This window comes from Bipolaris maydis (genome assembly GCF_028858645.1).
Source record: "Bipolaris maydis strain C4 unplaced genomic scaffold PSV08scaffold_14, whole genome shotgun sequence".
In the NCBI taxonomy this organism is placed as follows: Eukaryota; Fungi; Ascomycota; class Dothideomycetes; order Pleosporales; family Pleosporaceae; genus Bipolaris; species Bipolaris maydis.
In genome coordinates, this window is record NW_027093870.1 from 837,561 (window position 1) to 860,787 (window position 23,227).

General features: G+C 52.7%; 7 protein-coding genes across 7 annotated transcripts; 5 read left to right on the plus strand and 2 right to left on the minus strand.

Annotated features, from left to right (window-relative positions):
- Positions 1-130: 130 nt before the first annotated feature.
- Positions 131-2,665, plus strand: PSV08DRAFT_229710 (RNA polymerase III subunit RPC82-domain-containing protein; the record flags this gene model as incomplete). Its single annotated transcript, XM_014225248.2, has 3 exons — positions 131-157; positions 220-276; positions 387-2,665. The coding sequence occupies 3 exons, from the start codon at positions 131-133 to the stop codon at positions 2,340-2,342; spliced, it is 2,040 nt and encodes a 679-aa protein (XP_014080723.1). The 3' UTR covers positions 2,343-2,665.
- Positions 2,666-2,946: 281 nt separating this feature from the next.
- PSV08DRAFT_251144 (uncharacterized protein) lies at positions 2,947-3,870 on the plus strand (the record flags this gene model as incomplete). The annotated part of the gene is made up of 1 exon (XM_014225249.1): positions 2,947-3,870. The coding sequence occupies one exon, from the start codon at positions 2,947-2,949 to the stop codon at positions 3,868-3,870; it is 924 nt and encodes a 307-aa protein (XP_014080724.1).
- Positions 3,871-5,570: 1,700 nt separating this feature from the next.
- Positions 5,571-9,668, plus strand: PSV08DRAFT_412072 (stretch-activated Ca2+-permeable channel component-domain-containing protein). The gene is made up of 6 exons (XM_014225251.2): positions 5,571-6,610; positions 6,674-6,765; positions 6,843-6,909; positions 7,200-7,258; positions 7,441-8,726; positions 8,783-9,668. The coding sequence occupies exons 1-6, from the start codon at positions 5,588-5,590 to the stop codon at positions 9,484-9,486; spliced, it is 3,231 nt and encodes a 1,076-aa protein (XP_014080726.2). The 5' UTR covers positions 5,571-5,587; the 3' UTR covers positions 9,487-9,668.
- Positions 9,669-11,763: 2,095 nt separating this feature from the next.
- PSV08DRAFT_229718 (fatty acid desaturase-domain-containing protein) lies at positions 11,764-13,463 on the plus strand (the record flags this gene model as incomplete). The annotated part of the gene is made up of 1 exon (XM_014225252.2): positions 11,764-13,463. One exon carries the CDS (start codon positions 11,764-11,766, stop codon positions 13,228-13,230), a length of 1,467 nt encoding a protein of 488 aa, XP_014080727.1. The 3' UTR covers positions 13,231-13,463.
- A 741-nt stretch (positions 13,464-14,204) lies between these two features.
- Positions 14,205-19,449, plus strand: PSV08DRAFT_208989 (na(+) h(+) antiporter 2; the record flags this gene model as incomplete). Its single annotated transcript, XM_014225253.2, has 9 exons — positions 14,205-14,322; positions 14,375-14,398; positions 14,459-14,841; positions 14,891-16,479; positions 16,534-16,657; positions 17,290-17,413; positions 17,499-18,172; positions 18,235-18,726; positions 18,788-19,449. The coding sequence occupies 9 exons, from the start codon at positions 14,205-14,207 to the stop codon at positions 19,286-19,288; spliced, it is 4,029 nt and encodes a 1,342-aa protein (XP_014080728.2). The 3' UTR covers positions 19,289-19,449.
- Positions 19,422-21,663, minus strand: PSV08DRAFT_380596 (bacterial low temperature requirement A protein-domain-containing protein; the record flags this gene model as incomplete). The annotated part of the gene is made up of 3 exons (XM_014225255.2): positions 21,304-21,663; positions 20,075-21,242; positions 19,422-20,008 (listed from the first exon to the last, which is right to left on the minus strand). Exons 1-3 carry the CDS (start codon positions 21,580-21,582, stop codon positions 19,422-19,424), a joined length of 2,034 nt encoding a protein of 677 aa, XP_014080730.1. The 5' UTR covers positions 21,583-21,663.
- A 321-nt stretch (positions 21,664-21,984) lies between these two features.
- Positions 21,985-23,187, minus strand: PSV08DRAFT_365431 (uncharacterized protein). The gene is made up of 3 exons (XM_014225256.2): positions 22,611-23,187; positions 22,455-22,547; positions 21,985-22,402 (listed from the first exon to the last, which is right to left on the minus strand). The coding sequence occupies exons 1-3, from the start codon at positions 23,050-23,052 to the stop codon at positions 22,215-22,217; spliced, it is 723 nt and encodes a 240-aa protein (XP_014080731.1). The 5' UTR covers positions 23,053-23,187; the 3' UTR covers positions 21,985-22,214.
- Positions 23,188-23,227: the final 40 nt, after the last annotated feature.

Consider the following 23,227-nt stretch of genomic DNA (forward strand, 5'->3'; position numbering starts at 1 on the left):
GCAACCATTCACTCTGCTCTCCACACAGCTTCCGCCTCTCCCTTCCACCCCTTGGCACTTAATCCCCCACCAATGTCTCCCCGGTAGCACTGCCCCCTCCTAGATATCTGGCAAATATCTAGGCCCAGACATGTCTTACAACCAGCGCGAGACTCCGGTAAGCTGCGCGCCCGCCGCCATGCGCTTCCACCGCATCATTCATGACCAACACTGCTCCAGATACTCGCGGACCTCTGCACCCTCCTTGTCGAGGACATCTATGGCGAACTCGCATCTGTACGTTTGACCACGAAAAAAAGATTTGCGCAACCTGCCCTGCATGATGAGAAATTCTGCTCCAGTCATGCGACAGGCGCATAAGAGTCACCTTTTCTAACCACTCACAGCGGGTATACTCGGTGCTTGCTCGCCATGGACGACAGAGTCTCGCTTCCATCGCCCGCGCTTCCTACCTAAACGCCCGGCAGATCAAATATGGCCTCGTCATTCTCCTCCAGCAGCACCTTATTTTCCACTCCGGTAGCGATGCGCCCTTGACCTACTACGAAATCGACTGGCAAAACTCGTACGCAATCGTCCGCTTTGGCAAGGTCACGAAGCTCGTCGAAGATCGCTTTGGCAAAAAGGCTGCCAATGTCATGTCCAACCTGCTCGCCCTAGGCCACACACGCATCGCCGATTTGAAAGAAGCATACTTCCCACCCGAGACCGACAGTGATGATGAGTCAGACGATGGCGCTGTAAATGGCGCCGGCTCCAAGCGAAAGCGCACCAACGGTGCCCATGTAAACGGTCACGCAAAGACAAATGGTGCTTCAAATGGGGTCCCTTCTGAATTGCAGGATGTAAAGCCAGACCCGGCAACGCTGGCAAATGGCAACGGAAAAACCAACGGCGTACACAACGCTTCCAAGGTTGACGGGGCGACACAGAATGGCGCGCCCAAGGAGCCTGTTCAAGAGCAGGATGATAGTGATATCACGTCCATTGATGAGCTATACGAGCTCATCCAAACCTTGATCGAGAACGGATGGGTCAGGACTGTTACGGAAACCCAGTATCTCTCCCCCGGAGACATGCACGACATGCTCTACCAAGAGTCCATTGAACAAGATAATGCAGGCATCACGCCTACTGGAACCAAAGACAAAGATATCGTCAACAGAGGCACCCTGGCGCGCAAGCGCGCAATGCGCGATGAGTGGCTGACCGTTCCAAAGTTTGCGCGGCAGACCAACGGATCTAACAAAAGAGTGAAGACCAACGGAGCGAATGGTTGGGCTGCACCATCATCAGATGATGACATCGTGATCCGCGTCAATCCGGAGAAGATTGCTGTCGCCATGCGAACACAGCAGCTCGTACATCTGGTACAGCAACGTCTAGGATCGGTCACTGCGCGTGTGTACCAGGCCATGTTGCGCATGCTGGAATCGAAGACGCCTCGCTGCTGGGAAGAGTGGCCTGAGCCGCACTTGGCTAATATTGAACCATCTACAGAAAACAACATCGATCCTCGCTTTCTCATCACTGCGCGCGATGTTGCAGTAAAGCTCAGTCGAGAGCAGGACTTGGATATCTTTGAAGGTCTTGACCCTAATGCAGCTGTGCAAATCACTCGAAAGGGGCATGTAAACCGAACTAACATCTGGACGGCACCAACCGATCCTGCGAAGCTCAACATGGAAGAGAAGACAAAGGTCGTAGACAAGCACATACAAATGCTGGCAGAAGACCCGTTTCACTTTGTCACTTGGCATTCGCGCGCTGGGTTCTCACAATGGCACATTGAGTTCGACGAGATTGCGAGACAGATGATACAGAACGAAGTCGAAAACACTATCTCAGCAAGAAAGGGAACATTAGGCGTAAAACTCATCCGGGCCCTGCGGAAGAAGGGTAGACTCGACGAACGTGCAATCTGCAATGTCATGATGATGTCCGCCAATGACATTCGTGGCATCGTCAATGACCTGACAGTTCAAGGAATTGTTCAGACTCAGGAGATTCCCAAGGTCGACAGACGAGAAGCCAAGCACTCTCTCCACCTTGTCTGGTATGACCGACAGCGCGCTCGCGAAAAACTGCTCCACGACACATACAAGGGAATGGTGCGCATCCTTCAACGCATAGCCTACGAACGAGAGAAAGTACAATTCCTCCTTACCAAAGCAGAACGTTCCGATGTTGTAGGAAATGAAGAGAAGTGGCTGAGCAAAGGCGAGCTGGATGCGCTCAGGAAATGGAAGGAAGTGCAAGAAAGACTACTCTTGCAGCTGTTCCGTGAGGATGATCTAGTGGCCACTTTGCGCGACTTCCATGGCCCATTGATTTCCGCATAGCGCTATTATTTTGCGTTCGTCCACATGGCCGGCTTCGGCCCCAAAATTTATGCGGGAGCATTCATGAATCTGGCGTTCTATGGAACCATTTTTCCGTCTGGATTCAGTATTCAGCACATCATCAAAAAAGCTACTGGTATGAAACGATACCCCCTAGCATATGGGCGGCGTTATATTTTCTTTCGACGGTTTCATTGTAAGATTTGTGAGAGCTATAACAGCTACAAAAGGAAGATTGGTAGTAACTGATCGTGTTTTCTGTTAAGACATGGGCATTATGTACTTCAATATACTGCAAATAGGCTTCAAACTATTCATCTTCATGTTGTTACTTGGGGCCAATTGTTCAATACGTAGTAATTTTCGTTGAAAGGTGCTGTTGTCATGGCCAAGAAGGATCTCTTTGTTCTTGAGCACACAATGAGCCTGTACATAACCATCAGGATCTCGACAGATTTTTGTGAAAATTTTCTTTTGACATTATTAAAGTCAGGTCTGGAACTGTGCTCGTATGATTTCTATAGTCATAAAAAGATTGTGATCCATCAACTGCAAAACTCAACATCACATTTTGCCTTGAAAAAGTAGATCTGCGTGACTAACCATGTCTCCTCGCATTACCAGGGTCTCCCTTCACCGCGAACGTAGCCCCAGCATCATCTCCAATCGAGAAATCCAGCTCGTGCGAAGATCAGCACGTCTAGCAAAAAGAGCCACATCGCAGAGATATGCATCTTGCACTCAATTCGATAGCTCACCATCTCGCGCAAAAAGTCACATCAACACCATCACTGTACCCTCTGACACCACACCCTTTGTTAAATCCAACAACTCCTGTCGTCCTCACCCACCTGCATTCGCATTCATCATTGATTCAACTGCCGACTCTACATCATCATCATCATCATCATCATCATCATCAGAATACCTGTATAGGGACACCAAACTCGCCACACGAGATTATCAACATACCCCTTTTCCACCTCCCCACATGCCCTTCTCATCACGCATCATACAGCACAAGCGTGGCACAAACTACGACAGTACTTACGAGCCCAGCAACGAATCCTACGAACTCGATGGCTTCGTCGTCCGCGACAACTACAGTGACAGCACTGACGACATTGACTATGGCTACGACGCCGATGAGTCCGCCACAGATGGAGTCCAAAGAAAAAATAGTATCTGCTCCACATCTTCAGAAGACACTTTTTTCGTGCCTGGGGTGAAGATTAAAAAGAAGAAAGTGCCCGATTCACATCTTCCATTTCGCAGTAAACAGCTTGGAACTAGATCGCCAGAAGAAGTCGCAGAGCAAATTTCGGATGCGATACTGCTTTTCTCGCGGAGGTGTAACAGGGGGAGGAAGGCTAGGGGTGTTAGTGTTACACAAGAAGATATGCGGGATGAAGAGGTGAGGGACGGATTAGAGAGAGCGGGGAAGTTGGGGTTGGTTGTAAAAAAGGAGACGAGGGCGGGGTGTGTGGTATGGTATTTTGGTGCTCAAGGTGGCAATAGGGTCATGTGAATAACAAAGGAGAGGTAGTATGCTGGCGGGAAGTTGGGCTTTTGCTAGGCTGTGCGTTCGCAAATTGTATGAGGCTTGGGTGAATCTTGGATGTTATCTGAGTACATGGATAATAAGATGAAGTCAGAATAGTGACGGTGGACTCCGACATGTATGCAGTTCCAAGAGTACTTTTGCACGTGATTGTGATCGGTGGTTCCAATATATAGCCAAGGTATTCTGAGAATGTTATTAGAGCTGTATTATTGGCCAGGAAGAAGAACTGCTAGAAAAGGGACGGTGCATGGTGCGGCGCGGGGGACACCGGGAGGCCAGGTTGGGATGCTTGCAATAACCGGGTATTTTGAGTTTGTAGATAGACTTGTGCATATCTTGCGTGCATAAGCTATCTAACCACGGCAAGGGCCGCAACACTATGTGCGTTCTATAGTTACAGTGTATTATGTACCATAGGTATCTCATGTCCAAGATAGATTGTTGTGAGCACCAGAGTTGATGCTTTAATCTTGGGTAAAGGCCTAGCCGTTCTGTGGGCAGCAAGTAGTGGACTTGAGAAAGAAATGAGCGAGTGCGCCAAGTCTGCAGATGCAGATATCCGGATGTAGACAGCGAACACCGTTGGCCAGTGGCGTCGAGTACCCCAGACTACCTCGTTCGTTATACCTCCCACTGCCAAAACCCACCCGCAAGGGCAGACACTGGCCGTGCGACGAACTACATAAAGTCCATTCTCTTTCAAGGTTAGGTAACCCCAGTTTGTTTACTTGAATAGTGAGCGTAACGTCATCTGGTTCGGTAGTCGAGCACCAGCAATTTACATGGCGCAGAAGAATAGATTAACCCGCCGGAGGGGGACCGGGAAATGTGCTCTTGCAACCCAGTCGAGCACTATCAGTTCATATATGCAGCCTGGTTACAGGTATTCGCTTGCAGGACCTAGTGGCGGCCAAAAATCAACCTCAAGAGATAACAAAAAAGGAAAGCTACGATGAACAGTGTCATTGAAAAAGACGAAGTCGTGTTAAACAATGCAGTGTGGGTATCCCAAGGCGCGCTAGTGGCACGCAGGAGCCGAGAAGCAATCACCACTTAACAGCCGATGCGAGAATGTGGCACAGAACATCGGCGCCCAGTATCTAGCTGGTTGATCAACAGTCCTCTAGGAACGCCCAAAAAAGGACCATAGATGAAGTCAAAGTTGCCTAGCGCTTGGGGATTCTTGTCACCCACTCGTATCTAGTCATGCGTTCGGCCAAGCATATGTCAAGCCCAATTCCAAGGCCTACCCCAATATCATCCGCCGACTAGGTTCCCTTCAGGAATAGCGCACTCACAAAACACAAGACTACTTGCTCGGCGGCCGGAGTACATAGCCTAGTATCCGTCCAAGAAGCAGCGTCGACGATGCACCTTCATCAAATGTGGGGACTTTGACAGTCATGAGGTGGCGTCTTCGGTGCATGTTTCGAGAAGATGTGGGGGCTCAGGTACCGCTTTTTCCCCATCATGTGGCCGAATATCGGTTTGGGGAAGCCAGTCAAGGGAGCTCGACTACGGCATTACGGACACTGGCACCGGCTGAAGCAATTTGGAGATTGATGAAGACTTCATAGCCGCCAGCCCAAAGGGTCGACAGCCAGCATACAAATATGGCTTGAGGACTTCACTGTTTTTCTTTCTCTACGCACCTCACCACATTCCTTCTTGGTTCTCAAAGATGCTCTCCAACGTCTTTCTTACCGCTGCCCTCGCAGCCGGCCTGGCTCAGGCCCTGCCCCAGGCCACGCCTACCCCAACCGCTGCGCCCTCTGGCAACCCCTTCGCGGGCAAGAACTTCTACGCCAACCCATACTACTCGTCTGAAGTCCACACCCTGGCCATGCCCTCGCTTCCAGCCTCGCTGAAGCCTGCTGCTACCGCCGTGGCCAAGGTCGGATCATTCGTGTGGATGGACACCATGGCCAAGGTTCCTCTCATGGACACCTACCTCGCAGACATCAAGGCCAAGAACGCTGCTGGCGCAAACCTCATGGGTACTTTTGTCGTCTACGACCTTCCCGACCGTGACTGCGCCGCTCTGGCCTCCAACGGTGAACTCAAGATTGACGAGGGTGGTGTCGAGAAGTACAAGACCCAGTACATTGACAAGATTGCCGCCATCATCAAGAAGTACCCCGACGTCAAGATCAACCTTGCCATTGAGCCCGATTCCCTTGCCAACATGGTCACCAACATGGGTGTGCAGAAGTGCTCGCGCGCCGCCCCATACTACAAGGAGCTCACTGCCTACGCCCTCAAGACGCTCAACTTCAACAACGTCGACATGTACATGGACGGTGGCCACGCCGGTTGGCTCGGCTGGGACGCCAACATTGGCCCTACCGCAAAGCTCTTCGCAGAGGTCTACAAGGCTGCTGGCTCTCCCCGTGGCGTCCGTGGTATCGTCACCAACGTCAGCAACTACAACGCTCTCCGCGTCTCCTCCTGCCCATCCATCACCCAAGGAAACAAGAACTGCGACGAGGAGCGCTACATCAACGCCTTGGCTCCTCTTCTCAAGAACGAGGGTTTCCCTGCTCACTTCATCGTCGACCAGGGCCGCTCCGGAAAGGTGCCTACTAACCAGCAGGAGTGGGGTGACTGGTGCAACGTCTCAGGTGCTGGATTCGGTACCCGTCCCACCACCAACACTGGCAATGCCCTCATTGATGCCATCGTCTGGGTCAAGCCCGGTGGCGAGGTACGTAACATCTCTTTGAAATCCAACTTGATTTTCTTTTGCAACTGCTAACTTATCTCCTAGTCTGACGGTACCTCTGACACCAGCGCTGCCCGCTACGATGCCCACTGCGGCAGGAACAGCGCTTTCAAGCCCGCTCCTGAGGCTGGAACCTGGTTCCAGGCTTACTTCGAGATGCTTCTCAAGAACGCTAACCCTGCTCTTGCTTAAGTGTCTGGTTCTTTTGAATAAGCTTGGGTAGATTGTTAGAAGGGAAAATTAGTCTGCGAGTGGTCTTTCACCGCAGATTCTGGTGGATTGTAAATATGGCTTTGGAACTAGAATAGGCAACGTTTGATGTTGCAGTTCGTGTAAATATTATACCTTTTGGAGCTAGTATCGGCATTGCTGTGAGCATGTGACATTGAATTAGTGCCAATTGTGCATTTTAAGATTATGTGTTCCAAACCAAAAGTCGAAATTTTGATGTTTGCTTTTTTTGTCCCTGAGTAATGGTGAAAAAAATAGCACGCTGATGGCCAAGTGTCGTGAGTGCTGTAAGGTAATGCCTCACGAGATATTGGATGATGGAAGCCACATGTCTTGGCAGGTGTCAGCCACGACTGTGGCCTCAAGAGGGGCGGTGCATGTCCCTCATCACGTCTCACAGTCAGCGCCCCCACTGCTCTCTTTCTCCAGCCCTTTTCCCCTAAAAGCCTCTCTTCGTTTGTGTCAATCGTTTTTTGTTTTCGGTGCGCACAATCGTCCGACGCTCATTTTGTCGCTGCGCGCCCTTTGCGCCGAACAGAAACCTCATGCCTCCCTTGCCCTATCGATAACCTAGCGGAGAGGGCAATGCAACGCCCGAAGCCTTGGACTCTGCAGTTGAGACTGCTCGTATACCTGTTCGCTGCAGTTTCCTGTCCTACACTATGGACATCCTTTACGCCACGCTTGTTCGCCCGCGCCGAAGTCCTCGGCGCACCTGATACCGACCTTTCCGACGTCCCTATATTACATGCGCTCGCAAGCGACGAGCTTTCGGGCAACGGGGATGCTAGTTATGATGGAGTAGAAAGTGAGGGCTACGAGCCCGAATTTGGATACCTCGATCGAGACCTGATCGGACGACAAGTAGAGGAGATAGACCAACTGGTTAACAATCAGAAGATGGAGAAGGATATTGATCCTGAAAGTACGATACACTTTGTGCTGGAGCGAAGCCAGCTGCGTTTGCGCCGCGCCGATGAAGTTTCTGAGGATGCTCTGGAAGCACGAGGAACAGAGAACATGTCGCATGAAGCTGGACTTGAAGGACGAGACATGGCAGAAGCGCAGGATGGTGAGGGACTGAGCAAACGGCAGACAAACGGTACTCGTGTATGGATCACAGCCAACACCTGTAAACAACCCGTACCTAATGGCAATGCGACCGAAGCATCCAGAAACCATCCACAACTCGTCATGTATGTGTCGACTTCACCCAAGAACAAGAGACCCGGACCAAGCGCTACCGATAACACAATTACAAATCTTACAACGGGGCTGTTCAATAGCGGGTATGCCAGTTTTGAGTTTAACACGACTTCCGACGTATATATTGGCATTTCGGCACCCAAGCTCGAAGAAGACTGGTATGGAAGCTGGAACTTTGAGCTTGCTGCAAGTACCGACGGTCCCTATCACAACTACAACGCGTCAGACCCATTCTTGTACATGATTGATACAGACAGCGAGTCTGCACTATTTATCACGTATGACCTTGGCGATTCGAACTCGACCGAAGCCGTGGAAAAGTGGAAACAGCAGAACCCCTTCTCGATGTACGCTTTCCAGGCGGGCGAATACACGCCAATCACGGGCATGGAGCGGTCGTACTGTGCAATCAAGGACCAATTCAACGTGAATACCACTCGAAACTTTACAATTGATAGTAGGATTACTACAAAGTTTGGAGTGAACAAGGATGATAATTTCCCAAAGAACCAGTTCCACGTAAGGGGCCTACAGCGGGCTACGACGTATAACGGTTTCGTGGTGATTGAAGGAAGCCAAGAGCCCGAGTACATTCCCGGTGCGGGTATGACGAGAGGCGGTGGACGAGTCTTCCAGGCCTTCAACTGGACAACCAAAGCAGGTATGAAATCACGACGTATCTACTCGTTTCTAAAATCATGCTAACAAACATGTTAGACGATTCTTGCCAGGTACTCTTCGACCTCGACTTCTGCGACTCAGTCGCCTACGCCGTCCCCTCGAACGCATCCTTCAAATTCAACGACACCGCGCTCGCCGAAATCTACGACAACCAAGCCCGTGAATACTACGCCAACTTCACCAAATCCCTCGCCCAAGTCGCATGCGACGCCAAGCCCGAGTCGCAGTACTCGCTCGCGCGCACATGCGCAGACTGCGAACGCGACTACAAAAATTGGCTGTGCATGGTGCTCATCCCGCGCTGCGAAGACTGGACCGCAAAGAAGAGCTACCTCCAGCCGCGCAACATCAATGCGCCCTTTGCAAACGGCTCGGTCCCGCTCAGAGATGAAGTCGCGCTGCAATTCAACGCTACGTACCCCGAAAATGTGGGCTTCACGCAATCGCGCAATCCGCTCATCGATGAGCTGATCAAACCGGGGCCGTACAGGGAAATGAAGCCGTGTGAGTACATTTGCTTTGATATTGTACGGAGTTGCCCGGCGAACCTGGGGTTTGCGTGTCCAAATGGGCTGCAGAGAGAGGTCATGTATGGGAAGATGGACGAGGATCCGAATCGGTTGACGTGTAATTTTCCGGGTGCGGTGGTGAAGCTAAATGCGAGGGGTGCGGCGGGGATGGTCCAGGTGAGTTGGTTGGGTCTTGCTGTTGGGTTGGTTGCTGCGATGGCTTGGATTTGAGTGTGTGTCAGGGCAAAGCCCAGCATCAAGGTTCAAGCATGGATATGGAGATGCGTAGGCATTGGAGAAGCTCATTGTGCTGGGTCTTGGAGGGGGGAGGTTCTAGGATAGTAAAAGCGGCAGCATCGCAAGGGCGTTTTAGAATGTGGTTCAAGTTGCAATAAGAAGTTATTTTTTTTTGGCTTTCACTTTTGCCCGTAAACGAGCTACGTGAACTACTCTGGCTCTCCCTCCCCCCCCCTCCGATCTTTGGCAAAGCGACATGCATACAGCACAGAAACCTACATAGTCTAAAAGACAGACACCCGGTCCCCCAAAAGAAGGCTTCCCTCAGCGCCAAAGCCAAGCCACGCCAAAGCCCTTTTCCCCGTCCGAGCTCCAGCGCTTTCCCCCCAAACTGGCGCAATCAAATGAAAAAAAAAGCTCCGTCGAACGCATGGTAGGAGCGATCCTGTACTTGCGTGCAGCGCGGGCGAGATCCACTTGCCGGTGAAAAAGGGAAGGGGGAGGGGGGTAGGGGGGTGGGGGAAATGTTTATTTTTGACATGTGAAAGTCTGGAGTAAGTAAACATGGCCATACTAGGTGTAACTACTCTTTTTTTAAACAAAGCTCGAGCTACGAAAAGTCCCGTTACCCCACACTTACACACACACACACACACACACACACACACACACACACATACACTGTTGCGAACGGTAAGCTTTTTTTTCGGGGGGAGGGAGGGAAATGGGAAACGGAAAAAGATGGGACATGGGGGAGATGGGGTTTTTCTCGCAAGGTTTGCCGAATTGGGTAGAACGGCCGTGTGAAGTATAATTTTTTACATGATATTTCGTTGAAATGGGCAGGTGTGTTTGATGGATGCGGCATGCGCGGTGTCTTGGAAAAAAAAGATGGATGGTGGATGGACTATATTAGGGAGGTTCAAAGGCACATGATGGTTTTGGAGAAGAGGGGGGGGGCAGGTGGTGGGTGGGTTTGCTTTGTTTGCAGGTGCTAAGAGTCTGTCCCGATGACGGAGATAAGGCTGGAGGGGTTCCATTGACTGGCGATGGTGGCTCCGCATGCCGAGGATTGTGCAAGTCACGACTGTTGTGTAGACAAACGCACGTGTATGATGATGAGAATGGTGGTGGTGCGACGGTGGTGGTGCAGTCCAAGGCGGGCAAGCGATGCGAGGTGGGATGAGACGAGATGGTGGAAAAGGGCCAGGGCGTGGGAGAGGCGTTGCCCTCAAGGGCCCGCGGCTCGGCGTGTGGGCGGAAGTGGTTGGGGCGCGGGCGAATCAATCGACGTTCCTGGCGCGCTAGGCCGGTCCCTGCAGCGCCAGAGGGGCCCCTGGTGGCAGCATCCCGATTTTTTGCCTCGATTGCCCACCACACACTCTCTGTCTTGGTCACCATGGCTTTTGTTTTTGCCAGCCATTGCGGGCCTGGCGCGGCGCCGCTCTTGGTCTACTGTATGTAGGCTACGTGGCAGCAGACATTGACATGGCCACGCAATGCCTCGGTGTAGACCAGAGCAAGTGGGTGTGGTGTATGTATGCTGGCCACGAAAAGAAAAAGCCTCTTCCTCGTCGCTTGGCGTCTGCTGCCACTTGCACGCTGCACCCCAGGCGGCACAATGGCGTGCTCTGGCCTATCGACACACACATCTACACGCTTATACGCAAACTGGCGGTCTGCCCGCCGCCGTGCTCTGGCGACTTTGGCCTAGCGACACGCCAAGGGACGCGGATAGAAGGCATCTGCTGAAAACTCACCACTTTAGCCCGCGACGTTGGGCCATGGGCCATTGGGGCTAGAGAATGCGGGCTGCGGCTTTGCGCCGCCTGGTACTCGACGTGTCCAATGCGGTGGCAACAGACTGCTGATTACCATGGCCATTTTCTCCCCGAGTGGACCGTCTTAGACAAGCTGCTGGCTGATTGCCCACGCCTAACGGCTTCTCGACATCGCCCCTGGTCTTTGTTGGTCTGGGGCTTGACCCCCCCGGTTGCATGCCTACAAATTCATCGACACCGCCTTCACACCCATTGTTTAAATTCAGCCCCCTCCCCCTCCCGCTGCCCGTCCCCTCTTCTTTCAATCCGTCTCTGTCGGTTGATTCCTGCAGCCGTCGACTCACTTGCCTTTGCTGGTGCTGTTGCCCCAACACCTTGCAGCCTGCATCCCAACAGTTTGTAGCTCTTGCTGCTGCAACCACCAAGGCTTGCTCCTCCCCCTCCCCTCACCACCACCATCAATTCTCTCACCCCCGCTTCCGACGACACCATGGCCACCACTACCGCCCGTTCTCAGAAGCCCGCCATGAAGAGGAACAAGACGGCCGACTCGACTGCCAACTCGGTTTCAGCCTCACCCTTCGACTCTCCGGCTGCTTCGGCCTCCAACACGTCGCTGTCCTCGCTGGACGAGCAGCCCCAGACCAAGAAGCCCCACGGCAAGCTTCTCGACACCTACGGCAACGAGTTCGAGATCCCCGACTACACCATCAAGCAGCTCCGCGATGCCATTCCCAAGCACTGCTTTGAGCGCTCCGCTGCCCGTAGTCTGGGATACGTTGCCCGCGACTTGACCCTGCTTGCCACCACCTTCTACATCTTCCACAACTACGTCACCCCAGAGACTGTTCCCTCGCTGCCTCTGCGCTCCGTGCTCTGGGCTGGATACACCGTGCTCCAGGGCCTGTTCGGTACTGGTCTCTGGGTTCTTGCCCACGAGTGCGGTCACCAGGCCTTCTCGCCTTCCAAGACGCTCAACGACACCGTTGGCTGGATCTGCCACTCGCTCTTGCTTGTTCCCTACTTTTCGTGGAAGATCTCCCACGGCAAGCACCACAAGGCCACCGGCCACATGGAGCGTGATATGGTCTTCGTCCCAAAGACCCGCGAGATTTATGCCTCCCGCGTTGGCAAGCTCGTCCACGAAATCAGCGAGCTTACCGAAGAGACTCCTGTCGCCACTCTCCTCCACTCCATTGGCCAGCAGCTTGCTGGATGGCCTCTGTATCTCTTCACCAATGTTACCGGCCACAACTTCCACGAGCGCCAGATCGAGGGCAAGGGCAAGGGAAAGAAGAATGGCTTCTTCGGTGGTGTTAACCACTTCAACCCCTCCAGCCCCCTGTACGAGAAGCGTGACGAGTACCTGATTCTGCTCAGCGACCTCGGTATCGCCCTTACTGTGTCTGGTCTTGTCTGGATTGGCAACAACTTCGGCTTCAACAACCTTCTTGTCTGGTACATCCTCCCCTACCTTTGGGTCAACCACTGGCTCGTCATGATCACCTTCTTGCAACACACCGACCCCACTCTGCCTCACTACGACGCTGAGACCTGGACCTACACCCGTGGTGCCGCTGCTACCATCGACCGCGAGTTTGGCTTCATTGGCCGTCACCTTCTCCACGGCATTGTCGAGACCCACGTCCTCCACCACTACATCTCCACTATTCCCTTCTACCACGCCGACGAAGCCACCGAGGCCATCAAGCCCATCATGGGCAGGCACTACCGTTCCGACACCGAGGGTGGCCCCATTGGCTTCATCAAGGCTTTGTGGAAGAGCGCTCGCTGGTGCCAGTGGGTTGAGCCAAGCGTCGGTGCTGAGGGCGAGGGCAAGGGTGTTCTTTTCTTCCGCAACCACAACGGTCTTGGTGTGCCACCTCAGAAGATCGATCCCCCTTCGGCCACCAAGGGCGCCAAGATGGAGGTTGGCCCTGAGAGCGACAATGAGTAGATAATGAGCATGATGTAATTTGGCGTAGACTAGTTTCTCAGTCTACAGCACGGCGTTCTGGAGTAGCCCTCATAAGGCTGCGCACCTTTTTTTTTTCTTTCGTCATGTCTAGTCTTAGACGTTAGACGGCCTACGCAAAGTAGAGAGCCATGTACCGTCCTGTACGGAAGGCGTAAAAGTCTGTAGTTGCCTACGGTGTAGACCGTTGAAATTAAGCATGGTTTAGAACTTGATTGCCCGGTGTGCTCGAATGTGCTTTTGTAATAATGCTGGATGAGAGAGCTGCCTAGATTTCCCCGCACATCAGTTACGAGGTGGTGTCCGCACTCGCCCGGCGTGAACGTGACTCTTGACCTCTCACGTGCAGAACTGCATGTCAGCACACATGTCTGTGTATGTGGATGAGGCGGCGAGTATCTGTAGTGAGCTAATAGCGCTCACACTGTTCATATACACCGCCTTGTCCAGACCACCGGCAACGTAGTGGTCATGATGGAATTACACAGCCGCCAAGTGCAGCGGCTTCAGATCTCCTCAGGGTGGGCAAATCATCGATGGCAATAGCCTTTCTTACCCTCTGGTGTTGACATGGTATGAACTGTAATTCTGCACAGCTCCGACATGCAAAACACGGCAAAAATCAAGATATGTAGCGACGTTGGTAAGGAACAAGATATCATCAGAAATCCTCATCTGCTCCAGCTACCTCGCACGGTGAGTCGTGCTCTAGGACACGTAATAGAGGATAGCCAGGTAGAAGTGCCAAACTTTCCTACAATAAATTGTGCCCATAAAATGAGTTGAAGAAGAAGAAGAAGGGAAGAGGGCGGCCGGCGAGAATTTTGTGGCAGGCGCGGGCGGCGCTTTGGCCAATCACGGGCGGATTATTCAAGCGCCAAGGGAAACCCTCCCATCGTGAACGTCAGTTGAAGCTCCGCCGCAACCAGACATCGCCATCGCCCAGAGCCCTCACAATGCTGCGGCAATACATGATCCGGTCGCTGAAGAGGCCTGCCTACCGTGCAGCCCTCAATGGCAGCCGGGCCTTTACAGCCTCTGCCCGCCGCCCAGCAGAAGTTGAGCTCACCATCGGTTCGTGCCACTGTCCATTGCGGGCCCAGACGTATGCTAATCACCTGTGCAGATGGCAAGAAGGTATCAATCGAAGGTACAAAGACAATTCAGACCCCCTCACGTCTCTGCACACGCTTCTAACGCGCCCAAACAGCCGGTGCGGCTCTCATCCAAGCCTGCGAAAAGGCCGGAGTTACAGTCCCGAGATACTGCTACCACGAGAAGTTGATGATTGCTGGAAGTTGCCGTATGTGCTTGGTTGAGGTGGAGCGGGCTCCCAAGCCCGTGGCTTCCTGTGCATGGCCCGTACAGCCCGGTATGGTGGTCAAGACAGATTCGCCTCTTGTCCACAAGGCGCGAGAGGGCGTCATGGAGTTCCTCCTCGCCAACCACCCTCTTGATTGCCCTATTTGCGATCAGGGTGGCGAGTGTGATCTCCAGGACCAGTCCATGAGGTACGGTGCAGACCGCGGTCGTTTCCACGAGATCGAGGGCAAGCGCGCGGTTGAGGACAAGAACGTTGGGCCTCTAGTAAAGGTAAAGATATCATCTACTATCAGACCAAATGTGTGCTCACTTCCAGTAGACCTCTATGAACAGGTGTATTCACTGCACGCGCTGCGTCCGTTTCTCTAACGATATTGCTGGTGCTCCCGAATTCGGCTCCTTTGGCCGTGGCAACAGCTTGGAAATTGGTACTTACCTTGAAACCGCCCTCGACACTGAATTGTCTGGAAACGTCATCGATCTTTGCCCCGTTGGTGCGCTCACATCCAAGCCCTATGCGTTCAAGGCTCGTCCATGGGAACTCTACAAGACCGAGACTATCGATGTCCTTGATGGCTTAGGCTCAAACATCCGCGTTGATTCTCGTGGCCTCCAGGTCATGAGGGTTATTCCCCGTCTCAATGACGACGTCAACGAAGAATGGATCAACGACAAGACCCGTTTCGCCTGCGACGCCCTCAGCACACAGCGTCTCGTAAACCCACTTATCCGCGTCAATGACCAGTTCCAGCCTGCCAGCTGGGAGCAGGCTCTTGTAGAAATTGGCAATGCGTACAAGAAGGTCGCCCCCAATGGCAACGAGTTCAAGGTTGTAGCTGGCCACCTCGTCGAGACCGAGACATTGGTTGCCATGAAGGATCTCGCCAACAGGCTCGGCTCGGATAACCTGGCTCTTGATCAGCCCGGTGGTAGCGAGCCCATTGCTCACGGAATCGACGTCCGATCCAACTACGCTTTCAACTCCAAGATCCACGGTGTCGAGGAAGCTGATGTTATCTTGCTTATTGGTTCCAACCCCCGATGGGAAGCCGCTGTCCTGAATGCTCGTATCCGCAAGCAGTGGTTGAGGACTGACTTGGAGATTGGCTACGTTGGCGAGGACTTCGAGAGCACTTTCGAGTACGAGAAACTTGGAAACAATGCCAACGATGTCAAGAGTGCTCTTTCTGGCGAGTTCGGCAAGAAGCTGGCCTCGGCAAAGAAGCCCATGATCATTGTCGGCAGCGGTGTTACTGAGCACGCTGATGCCAAGTCCATCTACGAGCAGGTTGGCTCTTTCGTTGAGAACAACAAGGCTGTCTTCCAGACTGAGGAGTGGAACGGTTTCAACATTCTTCAGCGAACCGCCTCCCGCACTGGTGCCTACGAGGTTGGATTCACTGTTCCCTCGACTGAGGTCGCTCAAACGAAGCCCAAGTTTGTCTGGCTTCTTGGAGCCGACGAGGTCAACGAGGCTGAAATCCCCAAGGACGCCTTTGTTGTCTACCAGGGCCACCACGGTGACCGTGGCGCACAGCTTGCTGATATTGTCTTGCCTGGTGCCGCCTACACTGAGAAGTCCGTCACATACGTCAACACTGAGGGTCGTGTACAAATGACACGTGCCGCTGTTGGCCTCCCAGGTGCTTCAAGGGAAGACTGGAAGATTATCCGAGCAGCATCTGAGTACCTCGACGCTGAACTACCATACGATGATGTCGAGGCTCTGCGAGACCGCATGGAAGAAATCTCGCCTGCTCTCAGGAGATACGACCTTGTTGAGCCCGCATCGCTACCTAGCCTAAGCCAGGTACAACTGGTCGAGCAGAACAAGGGCGCTCAAACTACTGGCCAGGCGCTCAAGAACCCGATTGAGAACTTTTTCTTCACAGACGCCATCTCGAGAAAGTAAGTGATATAGCTACGAAAGACCTTTGTGTCGCAATGCTAACCAATACATAGCTCACCGACTATGGCCCGTTGCTCAGCTGCCAAGGCTCAGAACAACCCCCAGACAAACTTCATGGCACCCGGTGAGCCATACCCACAGGTCGGATATGGACCTCAGGTATCAGCAGCAGCGAATGTTTAGATGATAGGAATTTTGTATTTACGGGTAACACAGAATAAGGAAGCTCGTTTGTAAATAGCATTGTTGAAAGGTTAGCATGTGATCACCAAAGACGTCAGCGTGTATGCAAATCAAACCAGCACTATCAGTGTTACCCTGTCCAAAGAGACCATGTGCCTGTGTTTTAGCGCGGGTGGCTTAGACTTGCCGTTAGCCAAGACATTTGGCATGTGTGATCGATGTACACCTGCTTTTTGACCTTTTCAGGACTTCTCTTCCCCTCCACATCTTCTTATTTATACAGCTCTCGGCAGTAGTTTTGCAGCAGGCCTCTATTGTCCTCGCCAAGCCTCGTCGGCCTTTCTCATTTTATTCGTTGCTATTGGATGCTTTAGACCGCTAGATTCATCACGATTTGGCGCTAAGGCAAGGACGTTGATCGCGCATCCACGTGCTTTGTGCTACCTGGCCAGCAAAAATCACGAACACTGATACTGTCTCCTTCACCGTCATACAGACTGGTTGTCAAGAAAGAGCGAGAAGGAGAGTGTGGTTTAAGCCTTGCCACCAAGCTTCGCCATCAAGCTTTGCCGAGAGATTTTGGTGGGTGCAGGAGCCACAGCTACTACGTCAGGGTCCGTTCACAGCCAGCCATGCCGACGCTCGCTATCAACAACTTCAACATTGTGTGCGCCACTTTGGGCGGCTTCATCACACTCTTTGGGTTGGTAAGTTACTTGATGAAGGAGAAGTTTTATTTGAGTGAAGCGTGTAAGTTACCCCCCCCCCCCCCCCCCCCAAAAAAAAAATCACCTATCAATCATCCTGTACGTATACTTATTTCCTGGGGTGCTAGTAATATCACTTGTTGCGGGCGTTATTTTCTCACCTCATGGCACAAATTGGATCAGACCAGATGATTACGCGCTGGATGGCGAGCACACGCTCGATACCATCACGCTCTACTTTACGCGCCTGGTGCTGGGCGTTCAGCTCGTGCTCGCAGGCGTACAGCTGCCCTCCAAGTACCTGAAGACCGAATGGAAGAGCCTGTCGCTCCTGCTGGGTCCGGCCATGACGGTCATGTGGCTCGTTACCAGTGCCATTGTCTTCGCCCTGGTCCCGCACATTACTTTTCTGCAGGCCCTTGCGGTAGGTGCGTGCGTCACGCCGACAGATCCCGTGCTTTCGAATTCGATTGTCAAGGGCAAGTTTGCGGATGCGAATATTCCAAAGGAGCTCCAGAAGATTATTGTGGCGGAATCAGGGGCGAATGATGGGTTGGGGTATCCGTTTTTGTTTTTGCCGCTGTATCTTATTCAGCATACGGCACATGGCGGGGCGGGCTCGGATGGGAGCACAAGGGTTGCCATGGGGCTGTGGTTTGGGGAGACGTGGGGGTATACGATTGTGCTGAGTGTGGTGTATGGGGCTGTGGTCGGGTGGATTGCGAAGGAGCTGCTGCATTGGGCGGAGGAGAGGAAGTATGTGGATCGGGAAAGCTTTTTGGTTTTTGCGATTACTTTGGCGGTAAGTTGTCTGGCGATCTGATATTTTTTAAAGGTGTTGGGGATGCTAACATGGTATCGCAGCTCTTCATTGTCGGTACGGTAGGAATGATTGGCAGCGACGACGTGCTTGCGTGCTTCATCGCTGGCAACGTATTCACTTGGGATGACTGGTTCCGTCTCGAAACCATGGACGATTCTTTCCAGCCTACTATCGACATGTTGCTGAACGTTTCTGTCTTCATCTGGCTCGGCGCAGTTTGTCCCTGGGATCTTTTCGCCAACTCCCCCGTTATTCCTCTCTACCGCCTCCTTCCTCTAGGAATTCTCGTCTTACTCCTCCGCCGTTTACCCATTGTCTTCGCACTACACAAACATATTCACCAGATTGAGCAAAGGCGACAGGCACTGTTTGTCGGTTTCTTCGGCCCCATTGGCGTCAGCGCTATTTTCTATCTCTACGTCAGTATCGAGTTTCTGGATACCATTATTGTAGATGGAAAGGTCAGGGAAGATGCAGCATACTTGGCGGAGGTGATCAAAGTGGTGGTTTGGTTCTTGGTCATTTGTTCAGTTGTAAGTTTCCCTTTGGAAAGAAAAGCTATCAAGACAAATTCTAACTACATACCAAAAACAGATTGTCCACGGTCTCTCTATTCCAATGGGCAAACTAGGTCTCCAACTTCCCCGCACCCTCAGCACTGCTCTTTCCTTCGGCCGCACAAACTCCTCCAGCCCCAACGATTCCCAACCTTCCTTCCATGTCCCCAACTACGGAACTACTACCGATGCCGACACACGCATCCACCGTAGTCCAGGGTTTTCCCGCAGCTTAAGTGGTTCGCTACCTAGCCGTGTAGTCAGAATCGGCAGGAGTATCATCAGGAGCGGGACGAATACGCCAACCATATCCAGAGCGTCTAGTACTTGTCGACCGGAAAACCGGCCACCGATGCCGCTGGGTGACGTAAATCTTGCGGGAAGTAGTCGACAGGAGGATGGGCAATCTACCGGCATTCACGTAGGAGAGGGGAATGCACTTGAGGAACGGGTTGTTCCTGGACGTACGATTAGGTTCCATGATGAGCAGGCGGTGGCGGCGGATGGGAGCAGACACAAGGGTACGGACGATGAGTGATGAAGCGTGGGTTTTGTTCCTTGCATATTGACTACATACTTGCATTTGGATTGGATTAGCGTACGCAAGACGGCACGTTTTAACAAAGACAATATAGATTATCCTGAGAATTCATTTACGATTGAACGAACACTCAAACCACGCCAACAGCCCCCTTCTCACCCCCCTCCCTTGCCGCAATCTCCTCAACCCTAACCACCTTCCCCTCCTTCACACTCTTCTCCAACTCCCCCCGACTAACCCCACACCTCGCACTATACGTCGCCCGATTCCTCTTACACCCCCGCTCCCACACGACATTCTCGCCCCAACACCCCACGCCCACCAGCTCAACCACCAACACGCTAACCAGCAGCCCCGTCGCCGTACCCAGCAGCTTCACACTATCCAAATGCGCAAGCGGCAGCGTCAAAACCACGACCGCAACCACACCACGGTACACGAGCCTCGCGTCTTTGCTCAGTCGCTGATTAGGTATCTTCCGATGCGAATGCGTCTTTGCGATTGCGGCGAGACACAATAGCGAGATGGCGAGGCCGCCGCAGTAGAACCACTGGAGACCGGCGTGGATGTGGGCTTCGGAGCGGGTAATGAAGGTTTCGTAGAGGGAGGAGAGCGGGGCGGAGGGGGTGTCGTGGGCGCGGACGAGGATGGCGAGGGAGGAGGCGGAGAGGACGAAGGAGAGGGTGAAGGGGGGGTGGAGAGTTAACCATGTCATTGCTGTGTTTTAACGTAAAATTTAGCTAATTCTGCATCTGAAGATTTTCATGGGGGGGAAGGGTTTACCAGAGAAGACGTGACGTCGGATTGCGTGCGAATGCAGATTAAACGAGTCGATTTCAAAGTAAATCCAATTAAAGGTGAATGCTTGGATTAGGCCGAGTACGGCTTTGCCGAAGAAGGCGTTGATGCCCATTTTGACGTTGCTTTGGTAGAGTAGACCCAGGACGCAGGAGCCGAAGACCAAAGTAACAAAGGCGTTTGTACGCTCGATTCGGTGCTCGATGTTTGTTCCGGGGAAGAAATCCAGACTCGCCTTGATGCGCGCGGGGAGATGCTTGCCAACGGGACTGTTGGGGCGCTGGATGAGCAACATGATGAATTGGCCGAAGAGATCGAAGACAATGGCGACCCAGATTAAGCCTTGTTTAGCGGGTTCCTCGACGTGGATGCTGCTTACCCAGAGGGCGAAGGGGATCAAGGAGATGGCACTGTAGCCGATCATGCTGCCCCGGATCATGGGGATCATCCAGGCGTACCAGCAGAGGCTGAGCGTTATAAAGAGGCGGGAAGCGAGGTAGAAAGCTACGAGGGGTGTGTACGTGTGTTCGAAGGCTGCAGCCATGTTCGTAGTGAAACCCAGCAAGCAGGTTAAAATGAAGAGGACGGCGCAACGGCGTAGAACGTCGTCGGAGTCGAACCAGGAGATGAGCATGCCGATGTCTGACCAGATTTTCCAGGCCATGAGGAAGGTGATGGCGAAGCGCAGGAGAGACTCACCCGTGGGATGCTCGGCTGCCGAGTCGCCTGTTATGGCGATGATGCCGACGTAGAAGAGGTCGATGAAGAGTTCGTAGGATGCTACTTCCTGGGCTTCTTTGGCGCGCCAGAGGAGGCCCTTGTGGAAGTACTGCCGCACAATCGGACGTTGGTAGAACCGCATCGTTTCACCGAGTTTGCGTTCGGCATGCCAGGTGTCCTTGTCGAATAGGGAGTTGCCAGATGAATTCAACGAGTCTGAGTCTTCCTTGGTGCGGAGGTGAGCAGAGTATCCGTACTTGGAAAAGTTGGCGTCGAGTTGCACAGCGTGCTCGCTGATCATGTGGAGTTCGGTAGACAAGGCATCCAATTCGCGGATGACGCGCTCGAATTCTTGGGCTACTTCTCCATGTTCTTCTTTCAGTTGCTTGTGGCGGTCTTCATGGTGGGCATGAGTATGGCGAAGTGCTTCAATCTGTACCGATGCTGTCAACATCCCTAGGCCCATAGTCACGGTCTTTGGGTAAACAACCTACATGTTCAGGAGATCCGTGGATGACTAGATCAAAATCATCCTTCTCGTTCGCAGTGCTCAACTTCCTCCTCATGATGTTGGCCTCATCGGGCGAACTTGCAATGTGTACCTTTCTTCCATCTGGTCGCAGGAATTGCCTCAGTCTCTTTCCCGTATGGTGGCCAAGATGCGGATGGTGGTGGTGGTGGTGTTGGTGATGGTGAGATCCATGTGCTGTGCTTGAAGTGGTGTCTGCTGGCGTAGTACTACCATCCACAAGTGTATGTGGAGTGTCTGCCATGGTTGCATTCACAACAGTCAACAAGGCGAAAGCAACACAACCGCATCAGCAAAAGTTTTTCGCATGGCTACCAGAGGTAATATAGTCGAATTCACCCAGTTCATGCAGAAAGCTCGCTCCTGAAGTACAAGAATGGTGGCTTGCGCCTTTCAATCTTTACGCGTATTTGATTGGTTGGGTGTAGTCTCAAGAAGGTGAATAAGCAGGCACTATGCATAGGTAAGCAGCGGGGCGCGGGAAGTATCCCTGGGCCTTGTCTGCTGGCAAGAATCAAATGGTGTACTAAGATCAGTGTAATGCGTCCAGCATGCATGTGCAAGTAGGCCCGAGTTGACTTTGTGTGCCCCTGTGTAGAAGTCAGATAGGCTTTCACTTGGCGTCGATTGCAAAGGACTTCGCCAGGAGAGGACATTGCTAAGAATTGTCAGAGCGCCAGAGCGAAAATGCCTCAACTTGGCGGTTGACCAAAAAAGGAAGGACTGAAATGATCAAAGTGCAGTTGTGCAGGGCCCTTTTGTTGATCATAAAATACACTATCTGCTCAGAACACAGTGAAGTGTAGTACACTGACTCAGAGGGACTGAGCACATGGCTGCCAACTAGCGCCAACCGTATTTGGTGTGTTCCATCATTCATCGTTTCTTCGCTTGCCCGGGGCTTGGAGCATCTGCATTTGCGCTCGTGGTTCCCGCATCTGTCTTGCCAGCCATCCATGAGGCAAGGTCAAAGTTTTGTATCTGCTGGGCGGTGTTGGTGGAGCCGGAGCCCAAGACGCCATTCTTTTGCATTTGCTCAAATTCCTCCTTCATTTCGGGATCCACTAGACATTCGTCAGTAATTGCATTTGCCTCGGTGTTCCACGTGGGACTTACTATTCTCCATCAGCTTGGGCATGCCAAAGATGAGACCCATAGAGACAATAGCCATGAGAATCATGGGGTTCTTCAAGAACGACAATGGTGAGACTGTTTGCGAGTGTTAGCCAACTCAAGTTTTGTATTCCTTCCACATGCGTGTGCGAGACGTACAGCCTTGTCTTTCCTGATAAAAGTACTTGGGCGCCACCGGTCTTGCCTCGATGACAAGCCCATTTCCGCCCTCACCACGGCTCTCACCCTTGTTGTCCCACTCGTTTCCTAGGAAGGTCTGCCAGGCCCTGATAACCTCCCTCTTGTCTCCACTGCCTTCAACGGCCTCCTCCAGGGTGACATCGATTCTCAGTGGTTCAAAAGCATAGTCGCGGCAGTGCACTGTGGCAAGGTAGCTGCCCGCGCTTACGTTGTTGAAATTGAAGGTGTTGGCGCGCGTAAGGTAGGCGTCGATGGGCGGGCCCGACGACTGCAGGGTTGCGTGTGTGGTGGATGTCAGGGTGGAGGGGTTTACGAGCGGCGTGTGGGGAATTTGGAGGAGCAGACGGGCAGCACTCGTGAGAGTCGCAAAGGACGACAGGGCGGCAAAAGCAGTCTTCATGGCGCTGGGAATTGCAGAGGCCGCAGGGTCGATGATGCAACTTTGGTTGAGCCGACAGTGGCAGCGGATACATGGACATCACGGCTTGGTGCACGGGCCAATACATATATCTTCAACCACAAAAGTCGCTCACCATGCCTATTTCAAACAACGCGTACGAACGTGAGATCTAAGC